General features: G+C 33.4%; 3 protein-coding genes across 4 annotated transcripts; 1 reads left to right on the forward strand and 2 right to left on the reverse strand.

The window, feature by feature from the left end:
• Nucleotides 1-357: 357 nt before the first annotated feature.
• On the reverse strand, nt 358-2,309 carry LOC128191222 (uncharacterized). Its single transcript, XM_052863318.1, has 3 exons — nt 2,045-2,309; nt 1,489-1,947; nt 358-1,408 (listed from the first exon to the last, which is right to left on the reverse strand). Exons 1-3 carry the CDS (start codon nt 2,163-2,165, stop codon nt 672-674), a joined length of 1,317 nt encoding a protein of 438 aa, XP_052719278.1. The 5' UTR covers nt 2,166-2,309; the 3' UTR covers nt 358-671.
• A 7,487-nt stretch (nt 2,310-9,796) lies between these two features.
• On the forward strand, nt 9,797-12,535 carry LOC128158521 (uncharacterized). 2 transcript variants are annotated; one of them, XM_052821392.1, is made up of 7 exons: nt 9,797-9,937; nt 10,856-10,998; nt 11,413-11,492; nt 11,943-11,964; nt 12,063-12,116; nt 12,209-12,328; nt 12,422-12,535. In XM_052821392.1, the coding sequence occupies exons 3-7, from the start codon at nt 11,427-11,429 to the stop codon at nt 12,460-12,462; spliced, it is 303 nt and encodes a 100-aa protein (XP_052677352.1). In that variant the 5' UTR covers nt 9,797-9,937; nt 10,856-10,998; nt 11,413-11,426; the 3' UTR covers nt 12,463-12,535. The 2 variants fall into 2 exon arrangements, with proteins under 2 accessions (XP_052677352.1, XP_052677363.1); XM_052821403.1 differs by lacking the exon at nt 9,797-9,937 and having other exon boundaries at nt 10,850-10,998.
• Nucleotides 12,536-20,327: 7,792 nt separating this feature from the next.
• Nucleotides 20,328-24,280, reverse strand: LOC128158494 (complement decay-accelerating factor, GPI-anchored-like). The gene is given in 6 exon segments (XM_052821368.1): nt 20,328-20,808; nt 21,248-21,712; nt 23,138-23,308; nt 23,406-23,541; nt 23,543-23,574; nt 23,832-24,280. Coding segments are annotated over 6 exon segments (1,044 nt in total). The 5' UTR covers nt 23,893-24,280; the 3' UTR covers nt 20,328-20,629.
• Nucleotides 24,281-25,181: the final 901 nt, after the last annotated feature.

Genomic DNA, 25,181 nt, shown 5'->3' on the forward strand with positions numbered 1-25,181 from the left:
GGATATGATATAAAAACGACCAGTTCTTACGTATTTTGAGAATATTATCCGAACACTTATACTTCCGCGCGAAATTTCACAGGAACTGAACAAATCTCGGTGAAGTCTCGTGAACTTTCATTCGAGCACCTCTGGATTTATTACATACTTAGCAACGATAAAGAAAACATTCCGAACACATTCGCAGGGGAGTTCTTGCTCCTCAAACATTTTTTTTATGACAAATTATTTGAAATCATTTTACCTTTATGTGTGGTTGAATGTTGATTACTAGTATATTCGGATGAATAATCAACTTTTCCATGTAAAATTAGTCAAACCAGCGCAGAAAAAAACCAAAATGAAGTCAATAATCTAGAAGTAGAGCGTATAAAATATTTTATTTGAGCGAAATGTGGTACAGACTGGATCGTTGTGAAATAAAATTCAGATTTGATGCCTGGATATTGCTATTGCCCTTTTTTTAAAGATGATTTATAAGTGAAACAAATATTGCTGAACATAAAAATAAATGTAATCATTTTATGACGAAATGTATATTTGTTATAACTTTATTGTAATGCATGCATTCGTAGGACGCCAAAGTTGTTAAAATTCACGGTGTTATATAAATCGTCTGCAAGCAAGTGTACACATTTACTGTAAAACGGCCTTCATTAGTCTGAGTGCAGCTATTCAATAACGACACCAATGCGGCTTGATCCAGTGATTCTAGTTCTGATCTGGTCTGCGAGGTACGCTAGTGCAACGAAGACAACGGCAGCCCCAAGACCAGACACGAGTGAAAAGGTGACAGAGGCAATAGACGATGCTATGTATGGATCGTGCATCATCCGGATTAATGTTGGTCCGTTCTCCCTTAAACCATCACACCAAGCGTCTTTGCTTGTATTACACAGATATACGTGCCAGAGCGCCGGATGTGGATAAAAGCGTGGAAGGCTAAACCTACAAAATAAGTAGCCGGAAAAAGTTGTCATGTTCGAATATTTTCTACGTAATTCCTTTATAGTTGTTTGATTATCGGAATTATAGTAAGCAATCTTGGCGCTTGAGAACCGTTCTTCCTCTATATCGATTGTTTGGTTTGCAATGTTTGCTGCTCTAAAGATCGAATCATTTAAAGAAAAACGAAGGTGTTCAGGAAAACAGATATTCATTATTTCAATAGAAAACACACTTTTATGCAAGTATTTATGTACTGGAATGACGGTTTTTGTTCTAGATGTAGATTCAGAAAGTTGCACGATTAAAAGTTTCTGAAATACTAAAACAGGCTTTGAAAAATGAAGAAGACACGGATAGGTTTGGTTGTCTGGTAAAGAGAGCAAGACTGGAAAATCCTGGTAAACCTCCATATGTACTTCCTTGGCTGAAGTTATCACACTCAATGTTGTATTGTTGTCACCTAAAAAAGAGAGATGAGACTTTAAAAGTTCACGTACATGCAAACAATATCGGTAAAACAATCTGTTTAGTGCTTCTTACCCCAAATGTTGATGGGGCCCACGTCATCAATAAGAAATCTTTGGCCCCACTTATCACTCGGCAACTGAACCGAAACAAATTCTCCGTCTTTGTCCATTGCTCCCATAGCAACGAACAAAGCTTTACTACCATTGATGATGATTCCAGAAAGATCAAATCTGCAACGCACAAACACAGATTCCCCTTCATTCAGATCAAACTGGAAGACGTCGCCCTGATGTAACCATGTCTTGTGGAAAGATGGAGAGAACCTTTTTACATGTGCAGAGTCCAAGTAAACCGAGGTTGAATCCACTGGAGCAGATATCACAAACCACGACTCAGAAGAATGGACGGTCTCGTCCCAATACGTCATTAAAGTGTAGCTTTTACCAAGATTTTGAACAGGAGGAACTATAAAGCTGCTTTTCTGTATTTCAACGTAAAGAACCACGGAGAAAGACGTTTCTACTGTTGTACCTACCAAATTCAAAATATACTCATTTGTATAAAATATGTTCATATGTTTGCTAGAGAAACGATTCTGAATTTCAGTGATATCGTAAATGTGTCATACCTAAATATGAATCGGTAGTGTTCCATGTGCATTTCTGGCTCTTTATCGACACACGTGATGTTTCCTTGCCGTTAACGAGGAACTCTTCTATCAAGGAACCGGTAGTGACGACAACAACCATGTCGGCAGCCACTGGTTTCAGGGGTACCACCAATAATGAAACATGCTTCTCGTTGCAAAACGGAACGGAAAAGTAGAACTTGCTTCCTGCGATAATAATTTCTGATAAATGGTTGGTAAATATCAATTATAATTGGCATTTTCTGATTTTGCCTCGTATTTTTTGACAACATTTAATCGTAAAGTATTCCACCACTTCTTTTTCTAAATTTTATGAAAATGATTCTAGCGTAGATTTGTACGAGTGTATGTGCGAGGAAAAAAGGGAAGTCACAGATGGAGAGAAAGGGGACGTAATTAAAATACATTAAATATAGTGGTGGAGGTCTCGGCTGCAATTACTTGGTATGAAGTGATGCGGGTGAATGGGGGAAGAAGTACATTTACAGTGTATTATATACATCCCCCCACACAGGTGTACGAATCCCTGTTACTACTCCCACCCCACCCCCACCCCCCCCCCCCCCAAAAAAAAATAACAGGAGAAACAATCTAAAACGAAGAGGCGACACGATACGTACATGTATCCATCAAATAGGGTAGAGAGTGGTAACGTATAAGAGAAAGATACAAAGACTAAGTAGACATTGCATCATGTCTTACAATCAAACAAAAAGAATGATGATACCCATGTAAAGACGATTCATAACCCAAAAAATGACACCCCCCCCCCCCTCAACAAAAAAACCCCATTTCAATAAGTGACAAAAATACATTGCGAAATATAAGCACCTCGCTCCTTATTATATATTAATGTTGATGAATTAGCTACCAAAAATAATTAAACTTCCGCAGTTCGGAACATCAACTTTCTATCCATGTTCGCATGAGAATGTGTTGTCATATATTGGACTTGTGTACTGTGGTTTCATCAACATTCGTGAGCATCAATATTTATCAATTTCGTAAAAGTCACAGAATTGAAAACGTAAGTCGTGCACAATGGTCTTTAAAAGTGAGCTTATGTATTACTCGTATTTCTTACTTCATTGATCATTTTCGATTCAACATCGAACTCCTCTTAAATTGGTGTTCATGATCAACGAATAATGGTGAAAAACCACGGTACACGTACCTTTAAGTTTATATTAACATCTATGAACTCAGTGAGCATTTCCTTTTCTATTTCTTAAGAAAACCGATTATGAATTATATTCATAGCTGTATAGAAACTGAAAAGGCTGAGAGTTGCACGATCCAGTTTATCGAACGGTCGAAACCTTCAGCAACCAAAATAAATCACGAACCGCACGAAATAATCATGATGTCAGATGCAAACTCACGTATAAAGTGACTTGACTACTACTTTTTTCTAACGTACTGGTGTACATTAACAATAATATTGTGACATGTACTTTATAGTCTACCTACTTTTTTATAATTAATTCAATAATTTATTAAAAGAAAGATGTATCTAGATAAACAATCAAACGCTTTCTTTGATAATTCATGCGGGCTATGAAGGCAGAGAAAAATTAACAAAACCCGCTAACGTGGGTTGTGTATTTTTTTAATTTTTATTATTTTTTTTTTTTTTTTTGCAATGTCGCTACATTCATATCCCGCATGAATCACCAAAGAAAGCATTTTTTGTTTTTTGTTTAAATAGAAAAAGTATTACAAATCAAGGGTGTGTATAGTTACTTAATGGCTTTTTTTCTAAACTTACCAAAGGCAATCCCAAAGAAAACAGAAAATCCCAAATCTATGAGGAAAAACATTAATAAAGCACATTAAAGAATCAGAAATGGCCATTTAATACAAAACGATAAACTTAATCAACGTGTTACAAAAATAATATCAAAAACAATGTTTTGAAAGTAACTCACACTTTAAGGCAACAGCCATCTTTCTCCAAGTTCTACAACAAATTACTTTGCATGCAGACAATCATCTTTTTACTGTAAAAAATGCAGTCAATTAGATTAATTACTTATCGCACAAAAAGCTGCGCCCAATTGTAGCAATTTATCAAGGAAGTCAAAAAGTAACCCCAACCCCTTTTAAAAATCTGCGTGATGTTGCATAGATGGAAAAGAAACATTTCAATTTGATGCGTATGCTTTAAAGACACAATAAAATAGAGTAAACTTATCATCAAAGTCATTATAATTTGTAAATAGGATTGTTTTATGATGAATAATCTGTTCTGTATACACGTATAAGCTAACTTAATCTGCTTAAGATTATATTTCCTTTACTCACCAAACTGAGTTAATTAATTAAGATCGTTCGTTCGATAAATTGAGCGAAAATAAGGCATTGCAGATCATTTCTACGATAAATCGAAGGAAAGGAAGAACTATTCCGTGTGTCCGTAAGATTTTCTGTGGTATCCCTAAACAAGCTTTGTATTTGGGAAGACCAACACACAAGATAAAAGATAATTGATTTAAGAATGTGAGGTATCGCTTGGATTGGCATTATGTTAAATCCACGTTGCACATTACTTTAATAGTTTTATAAAAGTTTTTTGAAGTCTCAATACATGGTCATGAAAGGAACAAACAAGTCGGAAAACTCTTTTGGCTTTTTCAATTACTAGTATCGACTTAATTTATATAAACTGTATGATTTAACTTTTTTTAATCTTTTTTTTTTAAGAATAGACACCGTCTTTTCCATATGATTTAACCTTTTTAATTTTGTTGTTGAAAGAATAGATACTGACTTTTCCAAATCCAGACACATTAGACGAGAGAAAGCATTAGAAATAAACATAATTGCTCTAATGCTTTAAATAAGTAATAAGAATAATACATTTAATTAAAAGAGTCCACCCTCATTGATCTAGGGGAAATTAGTCGTTATTGTTATCCAGGAAATCGATAAATTTGATTAAGCTAACATCTTACGTTCTGAGACCGCTATAGTGTCAATAGTGTTAAAAGTTCATCAGGAAATATCTGTTACAACCAAAACAGGGATTTCTCAGTGGTATTGACTATAGGCCTTCCGTCAAATAGACTTTACAAATAAAAGATAAACATGGAAAAACCGTGAGAATTTATGTTTTACCCAATAAGGATATTCAATCGCCAGTATATTGTGAAGTCGTAGGTTATGGTTTTGGACAATTGTTGCATAAGTATATTGCCATTTTCTTGCCGTTAATTTGTTTTCAATGTATATAGTTTTGATTTTATTTTTATCAAAGTCTGACCTTTTTGTAATTACTATTGTTTGTTTCTTGGTTTCAAAATCCTTTTAATATTTTGAAAATTTTGATACATATATTTATATCCACTGAGTGTACCAAGATGACAAAAACTCTGAAAATATTTTACTAATTTTGCTCTTAAATACCTTCATCAACTATGTGCAGATGGAGTGTCGCCAGTTTTACATGTAAAAAAAAAATTTGCACCAAAAATTTTTAAAGTATCTAAGAGGTGTAGCTATGTACGGTCTCTGTCAGCGCGGACTCAGTGCTGAGGCAGGTGCAAGACTACAGTCCTCGTCAAAAATCTTCCTTGAAATGTACCAAGTAAAGCACTGAGTGATTTTATCAATCTAATAAATTTCATTTTCTACGACAAGCAAAACTCATTACCCCCTTTGTTCCTCTTTGTTGGGACTGACACCCAGTGTACGGGTTTTTACGGTCATCTTTTCTTTGCATGTCGTAGAGAATTTTTTCCCACACAATGTGTTTATAGGATTGGAAAACCAGATGTGCCTTTGGGTGTGTCGAATTTTTTTTAGTATTGTATGGCAATTAAAAAGATGTTTTAATAAAGTTTTGAAATCTAGACATCTGCGACTTTAATTAAGGTATATGCATGTGCGCGTTGTCAAGGGCAAATAGTCCATATACCATTCAGAAAATCCGTCTTCATTGTACTGCGTTCTACATATCTTGTCCAATCAAAGCACAGAGTGGAACCCAATTTACTATTAATTTACTTTTACTTTAATGAGATAATCAGAAAGTAATTAATTAACCGTTTGAATCATCACGCACCCGAACAATAAAATGATTCTTGTAATGCTGTTTTATCCGGGTTTGTATGTATAGGGAGCAAGCAATGCAAAATAGCTACTGTGTATATAACTACAATTGAAATTTTAAGAATTAGACGAGAAAATACTGCGTGGATGAAATTTATGGCAATGAAATAAAAACAAACAAAGATTTTTATATTCCAAACTAATTGATCAAATCAATGCGCATTTTTTTCAGCTTTTCTTGGAGACTGATAATTGGTTATCCTAAACTATGTTTGCACAATTTTAGCTCAAAAGACGAATTTTGCGACATGAAAGGACTATCTAGTTTGTTATTGCAATAATATGCTTCTAATTATCAAGAAAAGATCAAAATATCGAATCCATTAGGTATATTTGGTTAATATCAGAGTTACTGTGTAAGGCAAAATTCCAAAAAAAGATGAAGTTGTAAGCTATTTAAAGACATCAGAAAGAAATCAAATACAAACAGGAATCGAATTATCTTTTTTTTTTTAAATCAGACTGTAAGATATACATATAGTGAGATCTATCAAATGCACTATTTCCAGAACGTTAAAGGTTGAATACTTCGAGGCTAACGAGCTAGGCAGAGGTTAAAGCCTTATGATTAAGGCTCCTCTTCATACTCAAAGCAAACTTGATTGTACTCACGCTATTGGCATTGCTCTAAAGACACGAGATATCGACGAGATGCGATACTGAAGCTGAAGTATACGGAGATATCAATTATTCAAAGTTATTATTTGATCTACCTGTCTAATGTATATACTTTTATTGGCAATTTCTTGATCTTACAAGCTAATCAGTCGCTATTCAGAACGATAAAGCAATTTTGTGAGCGGAGATGGTGTTGATGAGATGGCTTATTATTGCAGAGTTTAGTGCCATATATGATTATATATCGCCATTGGTGTACTTTGCTTTCGAGAACTTATTTGTAACTTTTGCACACTGGTGTAATAATGGTATTATTTTTCACCCTTACAGATTAGTGTAATAATCACTTGTAGTGATTCTGAACTCATTAGTTTGTTACATATTCTGCTGGATTCATATACTTGAAATTCGTATCACTTGAAATTCGTATCGACGAAATCGAGAGAAAAGAGGTTTGGGTTCAATAGGACCGTACGAGAACGCTTACTTCGATGGGATCGGACGAGAGTACTAACTGAAAGCCAACTTTTTCAGCAATAACATGTGCTGGGCTTTTTGCAAATTGTTTAAATCGAAGTGGTCCGTGACGAAAAATAAACCCATTTCTTCATGCTTAAAATAACATTTACATGTTGGGGTGTCGTATATCTCGTTTGTGACTATTCAAGTATTGTTTATAATTCAATCGTCGTACAATGAACCTACACGTAACATGTTGCAATTTAAAAAAAATATCTAATTGTTTGTTTGTGAATTTATGAGAACTTGCGACTTTTTACTACTCAAGAATATACCGGAACCGCAGATAACGGAAATGGGATTTTTGAAAATTGGTAAATCAATGTTTTTGGTGTTCTGTTCGATTTTCGAACATCTGACAAATACAACTGAAATGTGTTCGTGTAATGCAATAATAGGCCGGAAAATGACGTGAAAATCCCCTGGTGTACTTATATCTTGTAAAATGTCCCCTTAACATACGTGTTGTCGTTTTAAAGCAAACGTTCAGTCCATTTATGAAACTTGAAGCTTAATGTTTCAGTCGTAGGATGCCATTGACAAGATGTATTTGCACACCACTCTACTTCCGGTGATTGAAGTAATACTTTTTTCAAACGCATGCAGGGACCTGATCCTTAAAAAAGCGTTTATTTTACAGGATATCTTGCTTCCTCATCCGGAGTAAAAAAAAAATAGCCATTCGGGTTCGTTAAAAACCAGCCTCTTCATCAAATTCTGATGAACAAAATTAATAGATATTCAACAAAAGTTATAAGATTTTTCTGACTGCGGTTGAATTTTGACTCAAAATTTGATGTACCCAAAGTTGGTTTTCAGAGTGTCTTGCAGTACTTTTTCACGTTGACGAAGAAATGAAGTACAGTACTGATACAAAAAAATGCCTGCCTTGCGAACAATTGTTATAAAAATATATGAAGTTCTGACGTGCTTTTGGACAGTCATCCCTTATGTTCAGAACTGTTCCTATATAATGCACTTTTCAACTGTCGTCAGATATAGCTATATAGTGTCTTAAGGCATCGAATAGACCTAATTATTTCTTGCCAATATTTAGAGTGTCACTGAAAGAAAGGGGTATAAGTTTATAGATATAGGTAAATAAACGTCCTAATAAGATGAATGTATGCAATATCCACAGCAATGAATTAATTTGCGATGTTACCTCACGATTAGGATTGCCCTTATAGCGGTACAGTCATCCAATTATTAGGAAGTGCATTTGTAACTATATCGGATTTAGCATCACAACATCACAACATGCCTTAAACAGGGTCATCGATCAGGTAATTCAGCACGGAACAGTTTTACTATTGAATAGTATAACAAACATTATTCATATGCAGAATCATAAAAAGGGGAATTCTTTGGTGGGTCACATACTGGGTTGGAAGTTGTGGACATATCGGGGAAAAATACTTAACCTGCGACAATACTTTTAGGTATTTTAGGTATTTGAAGAAACAAGAAAAAAAATATTTGTTACGCAGAAAACAAATTTTATTGCTATAAAGGTTGAATTTTCCCGCTGGTAATTTGGAGTCTTGTTCGTATGCGGCCAAATTAAAATTTGTCAAAATTATCATCCATCAAATTTTTGTTATCCAATTTTTCATTTTTCAGTGGGTGCATACGTAAACAAGTATTTGAACGATTTAATCACTCTATTTCACATTTTAAAATATATTTTCTTTGCAGTTTTGTAAAAGTTCAGCATTTTGGGGATATTGTCTCATACTTTTCCAGTAAAAAATCAAACCAACCTCGTAATGATGAATATATTTCTGTATCAAGACCACTCTTTTTTTAAGTCCCAATACAAATTTTTCACTCACGTTGCAACGCGATGCTTTTGCGGGAGCTTGTGATTTTGTAGCATTAGTAAAGCAACTGAGCTGTGAAAGATATTTAATTTGTTTTGCCTTTAGAGAATTATAGTCATTTTTATATCCTCTTAACTGTGTTTTTTTTTATGTTCTTCGTCAAATAGATTAATTTTTTTTTTTTTAGATTTTCAATACATTGAATTCGGTAAAACACGTCACTTGCAACGTTTTGAAGAGTTAATATATCTGAGTAAGCTATTTTTTAAAAAAAATTGTGTGAAGTGTGCTTTTAGATAATGTTTGGTTTTTAGGTTATAATCTGTTGTTTGCTTGTGTAACAAGGGGAAAAAATTAATATCGAAAAAGCCTAAAGAATATAGTTATTACTTGAAATCCTTTATTGGCTAGCATACCAATTTACAAATTCCTGTGCGGTAATAAGAATCAATTTAAGTGTGTTGTGCATTTCTGCTTGGTGTAAATTTCACATCTGTTAAAGCTTTATTTGTATTAATTATGTACGAAAATTGACCCTTAATCCCCTACCTCCCACCTAGACCTAACACAGAAAATCTTTGATTGGTGGCGTTTAAATATAAAGAACAAACCCCTTCCTTATAAAGTTGACCTCCAGTCAGTTTATATATCAAACCATTATGGGTAACCACTTAATTCAACCGATCCCTGTTCTTTTTAGATAGACAACTGAAGTGCTTTTTTATGGGAAAATTACACAAAATTGGACTTATTTGTCACCACAATTTTTCCTGCGACAAATAAACGCTGGACTCTTCTTACGGTATATTATATTCATAAGCTGATTTATTTTGAGATGCTAAAACTGTAAGATATGTAGGCTAAAAGATTCATTGACAAACCATTACCAAGTTATTTCAGCCTTGTCTGGCAGCTATTCTAGATTTGACTACGATGTGCTGTAAACTTTATGATAATATGTGAGTTTATCAATAAGATAACGATGCTATATATTTTTAATGAACTTTTCTCGATGTATGAAATGCATAAAAATCCATTAAAAATCGTAAATAAATAGCTTCAAGCATAGTATAAAAACTATGTAATATGTAAAATATTATTTAAGGCGAAAGCGCTATATTGTTAACGCAAGAAAGTAAAATGAATTTGGAAGACTTGAGACAACTATGAATGTAAAAATTAAGAATTTTGTTCATGACTTGTAAAGAGCATGTTTTTATAAATTGAATCACTCTGAAAGAACCGTTTTAACGTGAACACAAACCAATATTTTAAGACCAAGCTTATAACATCTAAATAACATGAGACATTTATTGTTTATTCTATGAATACCCGGAAAAACCATGCTTTGACTACACCTCAGTGTTTCTTTCTTTTCTACTTTTGTTTTCATACTGCAGGTCTCATGCAAAAATTAGATCAGTAATACGTACCTGTTAGCTTACATATATTAGAGCATAGATTTGTTCATTTTTATTTTAACCCTAGAGGTTGATAAAATCACTTTTAAGAGATACATTGTATAAGAGTTAGACAATTTTCGATTTCTATGAATTCAGACAAAGAAAAAAGCGATTTTTTTTTCATAAGTCTCGAAAATTTACCTTCATTGGTGGCTTTTATGAATTGAATTCTATATTTCTATATTCAAAGAATGTTTTTTTATCGATCTTACTTCCTTAACAAATCGTCCAATGATAATTTAGTATAATCTTTGAAGTCACCAGATATTGCGTGTCCAAGGGGATTCTGCTACTGAAAATAATCGACCATTCCATCATATAAAAACTTGACACCTCTCTTTGGAGCTCACATTCCAGGAGACAGTCTAGTAAATACTTTCTCATTTCAGTAGTTTTACAGGTAAGTTCAATCTAAATTTCATTTTTTTTTTGTTCAAAAGAGTCCACTATTTTGATGATGTTTACCAAGTCCTGTATATGTATTCCTAATATGGAAATAGTTCTGTATGTCGTTTACTCTGTACGTTTCTGTTCAGTCTTAGTGTCAGATATATTGGAATTAAATCAAAATTTTAAAATTCCATTTTTTTTTTATTTGGGAGGGGGGACGGTGAAGCTTTAATGGTTTTGAGATTTAATCTTTTAGTAATAATTCTATTTTTTCTTATTTATGTATTTACTTTTTTATTTATTTATCTTTTTATTTATCTTTTTATTTATTTATGAGAGTTTGCAGTGTTATTATATCATAGTGCAAGAATTACTGTTGAATTCACTTTGAATGTTTAGAATTCTTTCATTGCCTTAATTACAGGAATTATCTAGGCCATGAAGATTTTATTTGCTTTAGCTGTTTTTATGCTGGTCATCCTTTTTACAGAAGGAAAATTGGATGCAAGTATTATTTTAATAATTTGTTCTACTCCATGTTAGGTAAGCAACTGAATTTTTTCTCTCACTTTTCTAAAGGAAGATTTTTGCATGATACTTATTTTCAAGGAAAATAACCGTTGTACACCAAATTGGGATTTAAATGTGTTTGTCATGTATCAAAATGTATACGCTTATGCCATTTTTTTCTACCGAACATGTGAATTCTAAAATATCTGAAATTAATACCTACTGTTAAGGGAATTTGATAGACCTTGAAATTTTTTTAGCTACCATTATGTCTTTTGAATTTTATTTTTAAAATAAGCTATTTCTCGCCAATAGTTTGTTATCCCATGCTTTGGAAATATGCCAATATTATGTCTTTGGTAAACCGTCAAAATATTGTTACAAAAACATGCAAAATACTAGAAAACTGTTACCTATTTACAATTCTATCTCTTTAATTTCCAGAAGGCAACAAAACCTGTGCAAAGTAAGCTTATTATTTCATACAGCGTATTCATGGTTCCACAAAATCTTGATCATCATTTTATATAACTGAGCGACTTTTTTTAAACTTTTCCATCTCAGGTTTCAGGAGCACGTCATCAAAAGGAAACCTGTCTCCATTTCTTAGAAAAATCCGTAAGTATATCAAAACATATTGATGGTCCGATTCATATCAGATAAGAATAATGAACAACGCCATTAAGACACGCAGGTGCTCTATTTGGTAGGCAGTACACATGGTTTAGAGCAGGAATTGCTAACGACAAGCGATGACAAACAAGAGGAAGAGGTAGACGAGGTTGGAACCAAGTTAATGGATGAGTTCATGTTGTTTCTGTCACTGAAAGGTAAACACAGTTTCGGAAAAAAGATACAATGTACCACACGTCTAAATACTAAAATTGTGGTTGCTTTTGATCACCAAATTCTCTCTTTTGTAGAAACTGGGTTGCTTGACATGTGCCTGTCGTCAATGAAATGAGGACAACGAATTCAGTGAATGATTATTATATGTAGATCTATCATTGTTATAAATAAAACCTAATTATACTAGTGGGCTGTCTTTGATGTTTTCTTTTATTGTCCGTTATGAGGTAAAGGTGATTCCAAATTTCAATATGATGTCCATGTGTCAACAACCCAAGAACCTAGATTTCATCAATGTTCCATTCAAAAGTGTGCACCTTGAAATGAATGACAGTAAGCGTTGTATGATTTCTAAAAGTAAATGTAATATCATTTATCGGCGCTGGTATCGCCAAAATGAAAACAATATCACGACAGTCGCTAAACAACATTGTTATACTTTCATGTTAAATACTGAAATCTGATTGGCTAAGACGCAGTTAATAATATTTACTATTACCCTCAGCGTTAGCAACGCACTTGGCAACGGGTAACATTAAAAAATGTTACATGCGCGAAAATTATGCGCGTACGGTTCGCTGTAGAATTCACGTTATTCCTATATAAAAGCAGTAAAAATTTCTTTAAAATTTTAAAATAGACATTCAGTATAACAAAATAAATAGTGCCTGTTTGGGAGGATAACAGTTGAAATTGACACCCCTCGAAAACCATTGTCAACCTCCGCTTCGCGTCGGTTGACAATGGTTTTCTCGGGGTGTCAATTTCAACTGTTACCCTCCCAAACAGGCACTATTTATATAATATACAGGAGGTGGTTTAGGTTTACATAAGAACACAGTTACATGTAACATGTATTATTACGCAACAATTCGCTCGGTAAGCTATCCAGATTACATACAATATAGATATTCTCATTATATACTAATTAATTGTGTCTTGATATTGTGAGCCTGGTTGACGTCAGATGAAAATCACTGAGATAAGATTTATTCTCCCTGATATCATCACCTAACAATGGCATCGTAATCTTCTTCTATAGTAAAGTAATCTATTAGTATCGAGGCTATTCTGAGCGTATTATCAATGTACTAGGAAGTTACACGGTAAGAAGTTAAGTCACTCTCCACTTTTTGGCCACAGTTTTGCTGTTTTCTTCCTATTTCACACTCCAGAGACAATAATAGAAAAAAAAGCTTGATGTACTACTAACTAGGGACATCTAGAGTAACAACCAAACTCATCACAATTAACCTCTTTGAAAGAGAATGGTAGGATTTGTGATTTTTTTTTCATCACCCTCATTGAAAATATAACAAAACTTCTAGCTATTTCCTACAGAAGTCAAGCTTTAATTTTTCACCCATTAATTAGCAGGATGTCAGTTTCACCTGATTAATTATAAAAAAAATCAACTCTTGGGCCACCTTGCTAAGCTTAGTTCATGTTTTAAGTGTATTTAAGTATCACCTATATTTTCTTACACAGTGCTCTAAATATAAATTAATGTCACACCTTTGCCTTTTGGGGCCATGGTAGCTATCATCCTAAAATAAAGGATTTAGCTTCGCTGCAACTTAAATTGATTATTTCACGTGGTCTATCAGCTGAACACACCAAATATCCCTTTCAGCCAAGAATGCATTGTTCCAAATTTGGTTGAAATTGATCTAGAACTTAAGGTGAGGAGAGGAAGAAAGTGAAAGTGAAAGTCATGCCACTGCCAACGGTAACAACGTTACAAAGTAAAGAAGCAAGAACAATTAGATCAGAAAAGCTTACATAAACCTTTAGTTCAGCTGAGCTTTAAAAAAAGCCTTGGTCATACTTGTGGTTTTTTTTAATCTAAAAGAACTATCATTTAATACGAGACTATGTAAATAGCGGGACAACTGAGTGTTTCATTCTAAATGTTTGATTTAGCGACTGCAAATTTCAAGGACTATGATCGATGTTATATGTACAACATATATAATATCTTAAGGTCAGACGCGACTTTCTATTTTATATCTCCACAATGTAAAAATTTCCACTTAGTAATTCCATAAGTATATTTTCATGTTATATGATATTTTTTATTTAGATATAAAGTGTTTTATTGAAAATATGTACTATGACTTTATTCATAAGTGTTCAAATGTATTTTGCATGCTATTTCAAGGAAAAATCTAAATATTCCAGCTAAAAAAAAACTTGGTAATGTATCCTGATTTTTGGGGGAATCAACAGGTTTAAATGTTCATAAATAGGAAATGATATATCAAGGAAAATTAAATAAAATTGAGGAACGTCCCCTGTGTCCTTAATGCAAATTGGTTACTTTTTTGTCCCAGTGAAAACAACACGACTCTCACTGACAAAAGGCTGAAATTAATATCTGAACTCAGGAGAATGCTGGGGGGAGTCATTGGTCACTATTTAATCAATATTTCATATTGTAGAATTGTGTGTCTTATGAGTCTAGATAATGGTGTCAACAAAGGATGGTATCCCTAAACATATGTCATCGCCCCCTTTAATTCGGTGAGTCATAGACAAAATCTTCGATGGTTCGGTTTTGATATTTTTCAAATGAGCGCAAAAAATCGACACATTTTGATTTGTGTGAATGCATTTGAACGCTTCACATTTTAATAATAAACATACTATCGATTATTTTGTTGACCCTCTAACGGTGAATATCGTTCTAGTTTGTGGCCCTGTCCTTGCAATGAATAAAATGGGCGGGTTCTATAGTCTGTCCCGAAATATTTTTGCCGCACATTTCTTAAATTATTCGATATTTATAAATACATTTATAAATAAATGATTCAGACGATGTTCATTTGATAGTATGAAAAAATCCCAGGATTTCCCTTTTAAAACGCCCCCTCTAGCTCGTCAGGTTTCAATACACGGCTAAAAAAAGAAAGTCTACGGGGATTTTGCATTGCATCAGCCATAATTAAGCCCGGATGATAACGTTGAAAAATCGTGCGAGGTAATCCGAGTGACTTCCGAATGGGGAAAAGATGTAAACAGTCTACATAATAAATCTCTGTGGAAAATCTGTTTTCGTTCTTGTGAATTTTTACAAGGGAAAAGTGATAATGTGTGAATAAAGTTATCTTGGAAATTTTCCCTTTAATCAATTTCAATTGACTTCTTTCATAGATATGTGTATTTTTATTAAAAATCGACCAAATGTGCAGCATAAATATCTTCAGGCAGACTACATAGTTCAAGAAAAAAATGAAGCAGATCGGAGAGGACTCGTTTGCATATCACGTGGCATTGTAGACCAGTAAAGGCACCCCTTCAAATGTTATTGTCATTTAAATTTTAGACCACGTGGTTTTATTTGACCCTTTCAGTTTTGCAGTAAAAATCGTGCCCCGTGTTTATAGTCTATTTTAGAGAATCTAGGTACTTGTAGTCAAATATAAAATCTAGAGGTTTTTTGATTTTAAACTTTATCTTCATTAATTGGTGGATAAAATGTGTTTTAGAAATAAATGTGACAATACTAAAAACAGTTTTTTTCTGCTGTTGCGACAATTAACATGCGTAGTAGAGATCCCCCTAAAAATTAATTTTCGATCCGCGCCTGACATAGTAATAATATCAATAGTGAAACAGACTGTACAATTTTATGCAGAATGTTCCTTGAAAATGGCTCGATACACTAAGTTATTATGCAAAACATTCACCCATTATTTTTTTAAAACATGGTATTACACACCACAAGCATCAAACATGGCTATGATTTTATTAAGCAACCCAATGTTTATATTATCAACCACTCTACACGTGGTTGAACACGAACGATAACTCTGTTCTGAATATCATCGTTTAATTTGAAAAACCGCTAGATGGTGAAATAAGACATACATCTAAAAAGATGTTCATGTTTTGACATAATTCAAAGTAGAATATAATATGAAAATCGACCAGTACATACGTATTTTGAGAATATTATCCGAACACTTATACTTCCGCTCGAAATTTCACAGGAACTGAAAAAATTTCGGTGAAGTCTCGTGAACTTTCATTCGAGCACCTCTGGATTTATTACATACTTAGCAACGATAAAGAAAACATTCCGAACACATTCGCAGGGGTGAAAGTGAAAACTCTGCGTACAGGATCGGGTCGCTCAAAACACTGGTTAAATCCCTTTTCCAGTGGTTAAAGAGGTATAGCGCACTTAATATACGATTTGGCCTCAAATATAGCCTTTTGCAAACATCAGACAATTTCAATATTATACAATATTTAGTTTAAATATATTCAAAGAAACGCAAATTACAAAATCACCATGCTCTACGAGTCTTAATTATATTACAAGACATCATTAAAAATATTTAAATTTTGTGTGGGATATATAGGAAAGTGGTTATATGTGTTGTATACGATAAAAAATTGGATATTTGACCATTTGAACCACTCTAAACCAGACATCCGATTAAAATTATGCTCTGCATGTATTGTAGTACACGTTTACATTGAATTAGTTTTGGCTTAATGTGGTCTTCGTACTGAAAATTAGACGAATATTTCAATTAGTGTCTTTTCTAATACAATCATGTTTATAGCCATATATATTGAAAATGCATCTGTTGAAAATTTTAGATGCGTGGCCTAGTGGTAACGCGGAGGATTTTTGATTTTGTGGTCGCTGGATCGAATCAACTAAGTAGTAATATTTTTCACTTAAATTGAAACATGAACAGAATAGAGAGATTAAGTTACATGTAAATAATCTTCAGGGTTTTTGGGAGTTGATTTTAATCAACTCTCCTATGCAGTTACTCAGACAAACCGAAAGTGAAACAGTGTTTGGACCTCAGCACAAATCATTGCTGCTGACAAGACTTAGCTCTTGAAAATAATTGATAAATTCGATGTAATGTACATGTATGCTATTTAAAGCATTGTTTTTCAAGGAAACTTATTTATAAATACCTTGAAAACAGTCAGATTTTAAATGGTACGAACAATTTATATATTTTTTGTAGTCGCATGTATTCCTACGCCAGAGTTCAATATAGTCTCGTTCAACTCGACGCTTGGCTGTCTCCGTAAATCCTTGTCGGAAATTTACGGTGTCAGCCGAGCGTTTGGTTGAACGAGACTAGAGTTCAATATTGCTAGGATCCATACGAGAAATATTTCTATTACTGATACATAGTTTGATTGAATTAATTTTATCTTTAAACATTATTTACATGACTTGATTCATATGGGGGTTTCTCGACATTCTTGTCGAAAAAGTCCAAAAATTCATAATATGAAAATGTTCGTAATTCAGATTAGAAACTAAATGATTGTACTTGTTATGCAAAATAACATATCATTGATTTTAAAATAAATAAACATCGACAAAATCAACTACCGTCAGTTCTTCAGTACTTTGATTTAAAATTATCTTGTTTAATTCAGTCTGACTGTGAGTACACCCAATTTAACAGTTCTCTTCATTAACACTGTACATGTACTCTATTTACACTTAGATCCATTGTACTTTGCTTAAACTTATCACGGTTCAGAATATCAACTATTGTTATACACAGAGTTTCCCGAATTTATGACAAATCAGTTGTTACAGACACCATTATAAAATCAGTACAGCGAATCCAGCGGCGTGTTCAGCAGAGCGAGCGCTCGCTCTGCTGAATACGCCTCAGGTTTCGAAAATCGTATTGCGACAGCTAGATACCTGAAGCTATTTTTGGTAACATGCACTCTCCGTCCAAACACAGGTGAAGGCGAAATAATGCACCCCTGCGAATGTTATTGTCATTCAAATTTTAGATCACGTGGTTTTATTTGACCCTTTCAGTTCCGCAGTAAAAATATGCCTCGTGTTTATAGTCTATTTTAAAGAATCTAGGTACTTGTAGTCAAATATAAATTCTAGAGGTTTATTTATTTTAAACTTTATCTTCATTAATTGGTGGATAAAATGTGTCCTAGAAATAAATGTAACAATACAAAAAAAGGGTTTTTTCTGCTGTTGCGACAATTAACATGCGTAGTAGAGATCCCCCCTAAGAATTAATTTTCGATCCGCGCCTGACCTAGTAATAACACTAATAGTGAAACAGACTGTACTATTTTATGCAGAATGTTCCTTGAAAATGGCTCGATATACTAAGTTTTTATGCAAAACATTCACCCATTATTTTAAAAAAAAAACATGGTATTGCACACCACAAGCATCAAACATGGCTATGATTTTATTAAGCAACCCAATATTTATATTATCAACAACTCTTCACGTGGTTTTAACTAACGATAACTCTGTTCTGAATATCATCGTTTAATTTAAAAAACCGCTAGATGGTGAAATAAGACATACATCTTAAAAGATGTTGATGTTTTAGCATAAATCCAAGTAGGATATGATAAGAAAATCGACGAGTACTTACGTATTTTGAGAATATTATCCGAACACTTATACTTCCGCTCGAAATTTCACAGGAACTGAACAAATCTCGGTGAAGTCTTGTGAACTTTCATTCGAGCACCTCTAGATTTATTACATACTTAACAACGATAAAGAAAACATTCCGAACACATTCGCAGGGGTGTAATGGGAAAAAGCTTTTCCTCTTTTGACGAGTTGTTAAATTCTGTTGCTCAAAAGTTTACTACTGGTTAAAATGCTTCTCCAATGGTTAACTTTTGGCTAAAGTTATCCACTCTGCAGAGCTGTGTTAAGTGATTTAGCTAGTGGTTAAACATGGCTGATAGGTTATTGTTTGACATATTTTTGTGCAGACGATACAAGAAACAGCGAATTTTCAGGCATTTCAGTCATAATTTTGATGAGACAAAAGAAAAAAAATAGGTACGGGTTTTCCTGGAATCGGTAAGATTCGTCACAGATGTTAGAGAACCAGAGTTATGCCGCTTCACCCTGAGGAGTCATTCCCTGTCCGCGATTACTCGAGTTGAAATTGCTTTAAGGTGACAAAATGAAAACTGCGGGGGATGCCCTTGGTTTCCACAACTCAAGTGTATCTTGAGAGGCGTGTGCGATGTGTCGCAGCCCTGGCTGAGGTTTCTGCTCAGTTCATCTAGTGTCCCTCTACCACCAGGGAAAAGATGGCCATCAGGATGGGTTTTTATGCCATTGCTGGTTTTCCAGCTGTAATCTGCGCGATTGATGGCACCAATGTTAGTATTATTGCCTCTGAGCATGAATCAGTTTATGCGAACCGCAAAGGATTTCATTCCATCAACACCCAGGGAGTCTGTGATCATGAACGGGTGAATGACCAACGTTTTAATGTATCCTGAAATACTTGCAGTTAAGAATGAATATTTACATTTTCTAGTGTCTTTATTAGTGATAGCACTACAAATCGTGACGTAAATTCAATTTCATCAAAAACGCAAATGACATCTGTTTGGGTGAAGGTGGGGTTTTTATAATTATGTTAAAAAAATATAGCATGTAATGTCAATACTTTGATTAAAAAAAGTTAATCGTTTAATTGCTGAAAATAATATCTATTTATCTCTTGTTGATTGTGTTGATGGGGTTATAATCGGCAATAGCTACGCCTGTGGACGATACCTCGTCACTCTTTTCTTACGACCAGCTAATCAGTAAGTATCAGACATGTGTAAATATGAAGAGAGAGAGAGAGAGAGAGGGGGGGGGGGGGGAGGAGAGAGAGAGAGAGAGATGCAGGCCGACCCAAGAACATAGTTTTTCCTCAAAGCAATTGTAATAAGTAAATAAAATGTCTACTTTTTTCAATAAATATCTAAACCTCATTTCAATTTTTTTGAAAGGAAATCTTAGATAGTGCAATCACATAAACACGTAAAATAATAAATATATATTTCAAGAGCTCAGTAAAACTACAACACAGCTTATACACGAACAAGAGCAGTATTTGGACGCTGTTTTGGATGCTGGAAAAGATGCTTCATGGTCTTACATGGAGAATTTTAAGGTATCGAAAATTTTAAATGCGGAAGTTGGAATGAATTATTGATATTTTATTATCAATTATATAATTCATTCAAACACTTTAACTGTTAATAAATATTGACATAATGTTCTTATTATATTCAGTGTAGATCTGAGAGAGTATCCAAAGTCATTCTTGATTGTGCTGAGTTGCATAATATAGATTTGGACAGAAAAGACACAAAGGCTGAAGATGATAAAGACATTGCTAATGATGAAGACGACTTGGGAGGAATAGCCGTACAGCCTAGGAATAACATTCGCCAGTTCATCGTTGACAACTCCTTTTAATGTCTTTCATAAAACCACATCTCATTTATGATTGGACACCGTAAAGTGAAACTTCATATTTCAGTTTTTTAATTTCCAGTGACACTTTCTCTTTCTGTAGCTTACTAAGTTCAGTCTCTTCCTTGATTCTGCACAGGTCAGCTTGTAGAACTTGTTTCTGTAGATCTGATATATCATTTTCACATTTTCTTCTTTTCTGTTGATCTACATTGAAATTTAAAATATCACTGGTTGAGAAAAATTGCTGTCTTATCTCTATTTTCTCTCTCTCTCTCTCTCTCTCTCTCTCTCTCTCTCTCACACACACACACACACACCCACACACACACACACACACACACACACAAATATATATATATATATATATATATATATATATATATATATATATATATATATATATATATATATATATATATATATATATATATATATATATATATATGGGTACATATTGAGTATAGAAACATACATATAAATTCTAGTTAAATGTTCATGTATGTCCCATTTCAATATCAATCATCCAACTCTTTCCCTCTTTTGTATGTGTTTATTGTGCATTATGAATGTTTATTGTACAATCTTCCTGTTGACCTTTGAAGGCCCTTAATTGGTCAATAAAGTAATTGAAATTGAATCGTACCAGTTAGCTTTGAAGTTGCAGAATCCATCGATCTCGTAACAGTGGTTGATTGTATGCTGGATATTGAGGATGTTTTAGCAGGGGCTGCTGTGGTAGTCTTTACCTCGGTTGTGGTGGGAGACGATGCTGAAGTCGGTTTTTGTGGTTTCTGTGTAGAGCTTGGTGGAAAAGTCGTGGTTCCCTTTGGTTCAGTTTTTGCTTCTCTACTCGGTTCTGCAGTGGTTAATGTAGTAATGTTTTCTGTGGTTTTTGATCTTTCACTCGATTTTACGGTGGCCGATGTGGTCGATTGTTCTGTAGGTTTGGCCTTTGTACTCGGTTGTTCTGTAGGTTTTGTCTCTTGCCTGTTGTTATCTGTGGAATATGTCTCAGTCGTTGGCGCTGATTGGTTGCTACTGTGTCCGGTTTCCGTGCTTACAGCTGCTGTTGCTAATGGATCTGTTGTTGCTTCAGTGGAAACATGATCAACAGATATACAGACATATAAAATATTTCTAATCTTGGAAAAAAAGTAAACTTTATCTGGAAAGGATGTGTTTTAAATTCATTAGCTATATCTCAATTAATTTACATAGGCTCAATATTGCCAATACCCGATCCCAAACATATGAAGCAAATTAAAAAAGCATATGTAGCTTCATATGGAACAAACGAGATCAAATAAACGGGTTACTGTAATTGGAAAACTCGGAGGGTAAATATAATTGATATTGAATCAAACAAAGCGGTGCAGACAAATTATCATACCCCACTAACGCGCGGTATGCAATTTGTCTGCACCACTTCAATGGCGTGTTATAGGGCCGACGACATCCAAAAATAAGCATTCAATGCTTAAATGAGAATCTGTTTTCAAAAAAATTAAAAACTCCTGTTCATCAAGTAGTATTCAAGATATTATATTCTGTAGAAAAAATGGAGTTATTACATAATTATATATAAAGAAGGTAAAAGACATATTTAATAAAAGAATACCGGGTAAGTGAATTTAAATTACAAACTTCTTAATTATACTTTCTGTTGTAACAGTTTTTTAAATGCAATTGAGATCATCCGCCTCTTGTTATGTGTAGTAAAATTGAAGATGTTAAAAATTTACTTTTTGGTTTTGAACATGTTATAATTTGATATACAATGGAAACACGTCATATTGGGATTTTTCTAAACGGAATGAAAAACACAGTCTGTGAATACGATTTGTCTTTTTTTTTAGAGTATAAGATTTATATTTAAATATATTTACACTAAAAATAACATGCAAAACAATATCAGACTTTTAAAAAAAAGTACCACATACAATGGTAAAAGTTTGAAATTTGTAGAAATACTTTTACTATTCTGTATTGATTTTTTGTTTCCATATATATATGTATGAACTGCTTACTATCTTTTTCGGGATAGTTGGTTCATGTAAATGGGACTATGTTAAGTTATAGTTATTAATAAATCTTTAAGATAAAAACATATAAAATATTGACTTTTAAAGCTTCTTACGACAAGTGGTTGAATTTTTTTTTTCAAACCATTGTTTAAAATATCAACCATTAACAAAATTCTCCCGATTTGATAATAATCATTATCAAGTTATTATTTAACACGTACTGTTAATTGTAGTAGTCAAAACAATCATGGGTACTACTCCATGACTCAACAAATGGTCTATTATAGAACACAAGTATGGTCCAAAATAAATTAGTGTTATCATAAATGTAATTAGAACGTACCATTTGTAGAGCTTGTTAGCGCACATTTCTATGAAAGTAAGAGATGTGAAATTAATCCATAAAACATAGCAATATTTAACTAAACGTAAACTATTTTTAAAAAATCAAATACCGATTTGGACAGGATGATCAAGTCGTGTAATCATACATGTATTCTAACACTCACAAACACATTTGGGCGTTTCGTCACTCCATTGTGACCCGTCACAGTAAATCTTATCATTTCCCTCTAGAATTAAGCCTGGTTTGCAAGAAAATACCAAAAATCCATGGTTCAAACTTTCATTAACCAGAAGATCTTTGCTAAATTTTTGTTTTGGACATTTTATTCCAGGCGCTGAAAAGAAAGGACCCCGTCAATAGAATATATGTAGATGTTTTGTTTCTTTTCAACATTTTTCAAATTAACTGTATTAATCCCTCTATACGCTTACCTACACATAAAGGAACTGGTAAATTCCAAACATCTTTAATACATAGTGCTAGTTTCGTTCCAGCAAGCCATAAAGGTCTATTGCAACGGAATCTCACGACCTGGCCTCTGCTTCTAATTCTAACGGTACCATTTTTTCAGTTTTGGCTTTTCACAATTATATTTTTGTCCTGAAATCAAATTGTAACCCTTGCTAAAAACAATTTCATGTTATTAATGTATGTAAAATGAAGATGAAATTTTTTACTAAACACAACGCGACTCTTGAGATGCACATCGTTTTTTGTCTATGTACATTGTACGTTACTTAATATATTACAATATTTTTTTCACATTGCTGTCTATCAAAATATTTTTGTCTTTTTATCCTCTTCTACGTAAAAAAGAAATAAAAAATATAAAAAATCAACAAGTATCCTCATCTTACCTTCAGAAAACTCGGTCGTCAGATAAACGGTCAGATGAATTAGAAAATAAGGTATTTTCATGGTAATATTTATACGTTGTAACTTCTTGGGAGGGAAATATTTTAAATCAAAGTACCGCCAAACTTATTACAAAAGAGGAAGTAACTCATTAATCTCCCCATTGCATAGAAGATCAGTGTGTAAGAGATCGGCATCGTGACACCACTTCGTTTTATCGCTAATTAGGTCTCTACTCTCGTGTTGCAGCAGAAACGAGGTGATCAGAAATACAAAATAGGGTTTCTTATTTTGTTAATAAAGCAATTAATGTTAGTCCTCGATATGTTATGTCTTATGTCTTCATACATGTATATGCATATCGTCTTTAATTTACGTGTTCAATTTTTTAATTTTCATGAAAAGACATCTAATTTTTCATTATTGTACATTGCCGTTTTTATCCGGTCATAAAGATTTTCTTTAATGGAATTTTTTTTAATGAGCGATCACCTAATCACCCCTGCGAATGTTATTGTCATTTAAATTTTAAATCACGTGGTTTTATTTGGCCCTTTCAGTTTCTCAGTAAAAATCGTGCCTCGTGTTTATAGTCTATCTTAGAGAATCTAGGTACTTGTAGTCAAATATTAATTATAGAGGTTTATTGACTTTAAACTTTAATTCCATTAATTAGTGGGTAAAATTTGTCCTAGAAATAAATTTGACCATACAAAAATAGTTTTTTTCTGCTGTTGCGACAATTAACATGTGTAGTAGACATCCCCCTAAGAATTAATTTTCGATCTGCGCCTGACCTAGTAATAACACTAATAGTGAAACAGACTGTACAATTTTATGCAGAATGTTCCTTGAAAATGGCTCGATATACTAAGTTTTTATGCAAAACATTCACCCATTATTTTATTTTTTTAAAACATGGTATTGCACACCACAAGCATCAAACATGGCTAGGAATTTATTAAGCAACCCAATGTTTATATTATCAACCACTCTACACGTGGTTGAACACGAACGATAACTCTGTTTCGAGTATCATCGTTTAATTTAAAAAACGTGCCAACGAGAGATATAAATATAAGTTGTAGAACTTGCTTATCAATCGTTGTAAAATTAAAAAAGTTCTTTTTTTTTAATTTAAAAAAACCGCTAGATGGTGAAATAAGACATACATCTTAAAAGATGTTGATGTTTTAGCATAAATCCAAGTAGAATATGATATGAAAATCGACCAGTACTTACGTATCTTGAGAATATTATCCGAACACTTATACTTCCGCTCGAAATTTCACAGGAACTGAACAAATCTCGGTGAAGTCTCGTAATCTTTCATTCGAGCACCTCTAGATTTA

This window comes from Crassostrea angulata, chromosome 1, assembly GCF_025612915.1.
Source record: "Crassostrea angulata isolate pt1a10 chromosome 1, ASM2561291v2, whole genome shotgun sequence".
Taxonomy (NCBI): Eukaryota; Metazoa; Mollusca; class Bivalvia; order Ostreida; family Ostreidae; genus Magallana; species Magallana angulata.

Bases quoted from the DNA above. Each gene is read 5' to 3' on its own strand.
- LOC128158521 (XM_052821392.1), top strand. From the start codon at position 11,427: ATGAAGATTTTATTTGCTTTAGCTGTTTTTATGCTGGTCATCCTTTTT. The intron at 11,493-11,942 runs GCAAGTATTATT...TTTAATTTCCAG, and splicing joins TTACAGAAGGAAAATTGGAT to AAGGCAACAAAACCTGTGCA. The intron at 11,965-12,062 runs GTAAGCTTATTA...TTTCCATCTCAG, and splicing joins GGCAACAAAACCTGTGCAAA to GTTTCAGGAGCACGTCATCA.
- LOC128191222 (XM_052863318.1), bottom strand. From the start codon at position 2,165: ATGGTTGTTGTCGTCACTACCGGTTCCTTGATAGAAGAGTTCCTCGTT. The intron at 1,948-2,044 runs GTATGACACATT...TGAATTTGGTAG, and splicing joins CACTACCGATTCATATTTAG to GTACAACAGTAGAAACGTCT. The intron at 1,409-1,488 runs GTAAGAAGCACT...TCTCTTTTTTAG, and splicing joins GGGCCCCATCAACATTTGGG to GTGACAACAATACAACATTG.